At 41.9% G+C, this 2,500-nt stretch overlaps 1 protein-coding gene across 1 annotated transcript in view; it reads right to left on the bottom strand.

Annotated features, from left to right (window-relative positions):
- The window catches only part of ush2a (Usher syndrome 2A (autosomal recessive, mild)), a gene marked incomplete at both ends in the record, with an annotated part of 324,178 nt that overhangs the window by 249,368 nt on the left and 72,310 nt on the right, over nt 1–2,500 (bottom strand). Inside the window, one exon of the mRNA XM_080433174.1 lies at nt 1,247–1,384. Coding sequence (XP_080289300.1) covers nt 1,247–1,384 — 138 coding nt within the window. The remainder of the gene's footprint in view (nt 1–1,246; nt 1,385–2,500) is intronic.

Below are 2,500 nucleotides of genomic sequence, written 5' to 3'. Positions count from 1 at the left end.
TCACGTTTGATCCTCCTGGTCTGACAACCCGGTCATTTCCAACCTGACATTGAATCGTTACCACAACCATTTAAGTCCATGTTTTCTGTCGTTTTGGTGCAAATAACGCAGATGACAGGACGTTAGAGCACAGCAACGGTTGACAGCCTGTAGTTCATTTTCTTTCTTTCTCTCTCTCTCTCTCTCTCTCTCTTTCTCTCTCTCAATACAGTATAATCGTTCCCTTTCTCAACCATGGAAGTCCTCGTCCTGCAGAACTGTCATGTTGACTGTCTCTTCATTCAGATGAACACCGCATGTGTCCTTCCTAATAACAAAGTTCATTTCATTAAGGTCGAGAGCAGCTCAGTAACAAACACCAGAGGATTTGTTGTCCTGTGGTTTTGTTTTGTGGCTGTTCCAGGACCTGCCAGCTGGTGGACACATCAGTTCATTCATCTGAACTGGAACATCTCCAGCTGGGTGATAATACATTATACTGGTTCTGCTGGTCAGTGCTGCTTTTAGCAAAGTCAATGACACACTGGGATGTAACATTACTGGTCAGAGGTGTCATCGCATCACAACGGAGGTGAATGAGACATTTATCATTTCACCCCTCACTACCGCCATTGTATTAATGCATTCACACCCGTGTGTGTGCGCGTGTGTGTGTTACAGTAAGCATGATGGTCTGTCTTCATTACTGACACAATACAGCATCTGCTACTTCGAGTCCGCTGAGACTGACCACACACACACACACACACACACACACACACACACACACACACACACACACACACACACACACACACACAAAAGATCAGAGTGGGATGAGTGAATGATTCCATCATTTCACTCTAAGGAGTAGTTTTGGGGCCCTGGCATCAACGCAACAATCACTGATTGGATATTTGGCAGAAGGATAACACACACACACACATGCACACACGCACCCGTATGCACGCGCACACACACACACACACACACACACACACACACACACACACACACACACACACACACACACACACACACACACACACACACACACACACACACACCTTAGAACATTAGAGTAATAGCCAATGGTCATCTTTGTTCTTTAAAGTCATTCCAGTCAATGGTAACAGCACATTCATCAATTCATCAACCCATTCATTCACTTGAACAATCCACTAATTTGAATGAGAGTTTGTTTATTTATTTATGTTTGCACTCATCCATGCATCCATCCATGCTACAGCATAAGCCAGTCTCTCACCAGGGCGACAGCTGCTGCAGTCTGGTTGGTGGCGTGTGGGGACACAGACACATTGTCCTGTGTCACTGTCGCACGCCGTCCCCGCCACGCTCCCTCTGGGGTCACAGGAACACGGGACACAGCCGTGAGACATGTCCTCTGTGAGAAAGACACATAACAAGAGACCTTAATATTTAAGGTCCCACATTCCACTTCCTGTCTGGACTGCAAACAATTATGTCCATAATCATAGAAGGGATTCATCCAAACGCTGTCATTTTGCTACGAGACAAACCTAAACCCTTGCTTGGTTAACACTATCACTGTAGTAATGCATTATAGAGGGACTATAAGTGAGCATTGGGTGCTTTATGTAAATAAATAATATAGCATTGAATTTATGAAATAACACAGGTTTCTGCCTGCACCTCCAGGAATGTCACCCAACGACTACTTATACTGACTTATAATCACACTATAATTCATTATAATAGTGATTATAATCCATTACAAATGTATTATAATGTATTACAACTATGATACTATGGTCATTGTAAAAATAAATGACAATGTTCAAGCAATTTCGAAGTATTATAAAATATACTTGACTTCATGAATCATTATAAAATGCTCTATAATGTGTTATGATTATTGTTATAAAGCAGTGTAGCAGAGTATTTATTAGTTCTTATAACTACAGTATAATTATACTGTGTTATAAGCAGATTATAATGCATTATGAGTATGTTCATAACGCAGTATAGACATGGGATGCATAGCACGTGTTACCGTTAAGTCTTAGACTTAGAGAATATTCTTACCCAGTATATTATTATAGTAAAGTCATCCACAGATCAGCATGCAAGGGCGCGCTACCAAAGCTTGATGTCCTCTACCACTCTGCTATCCGGTTGGATACAAATGCCTTCTTCAGAACACACCACTGCCCTCTATTTTCCTCACTAAACTAGCCATCATTACACACCCATCAAAACATTCACTGGTTCATGTTAATATACAAAACTCTCCTTGGTCTGCCCCCCCTATCTGTGTCAGCTGCTGCACACCTCATCTTCTGTAAACAACACCCGCTCTGCCCATTGGATTTTGTTGAAGGTTCCCAACAAAAAAAAACTAGGGTTGTTGTCGTGTCAATCTGCTGCTGGACACTTTCATTTTTATTTATTTTTACATATTTATTTTTGGGCTTTTATGCCTTTATGGAACGTCGTAGGCTGAAATGGGGAGAGAGATGGGGAGTGACATGCAGCAAAG

This window comes from Gymnoscopelus braueri, assembly GCF_963280865.1.
Source record: "Gymnoscopelus braueri genome assembly, chromosome: 1".
In the NCBI taxonomy this organism is placed as follows: domain Eukaryota; kingdom Metazoa; phylum Chordata; class Actinopteri; order Myctophiformes; family Myctophidae; genus Gymnoscopelus; species Gymnoscopelus braueri.
This window is presented reverse-complemented; position numbering and strand designations above follow the sequence as displayed.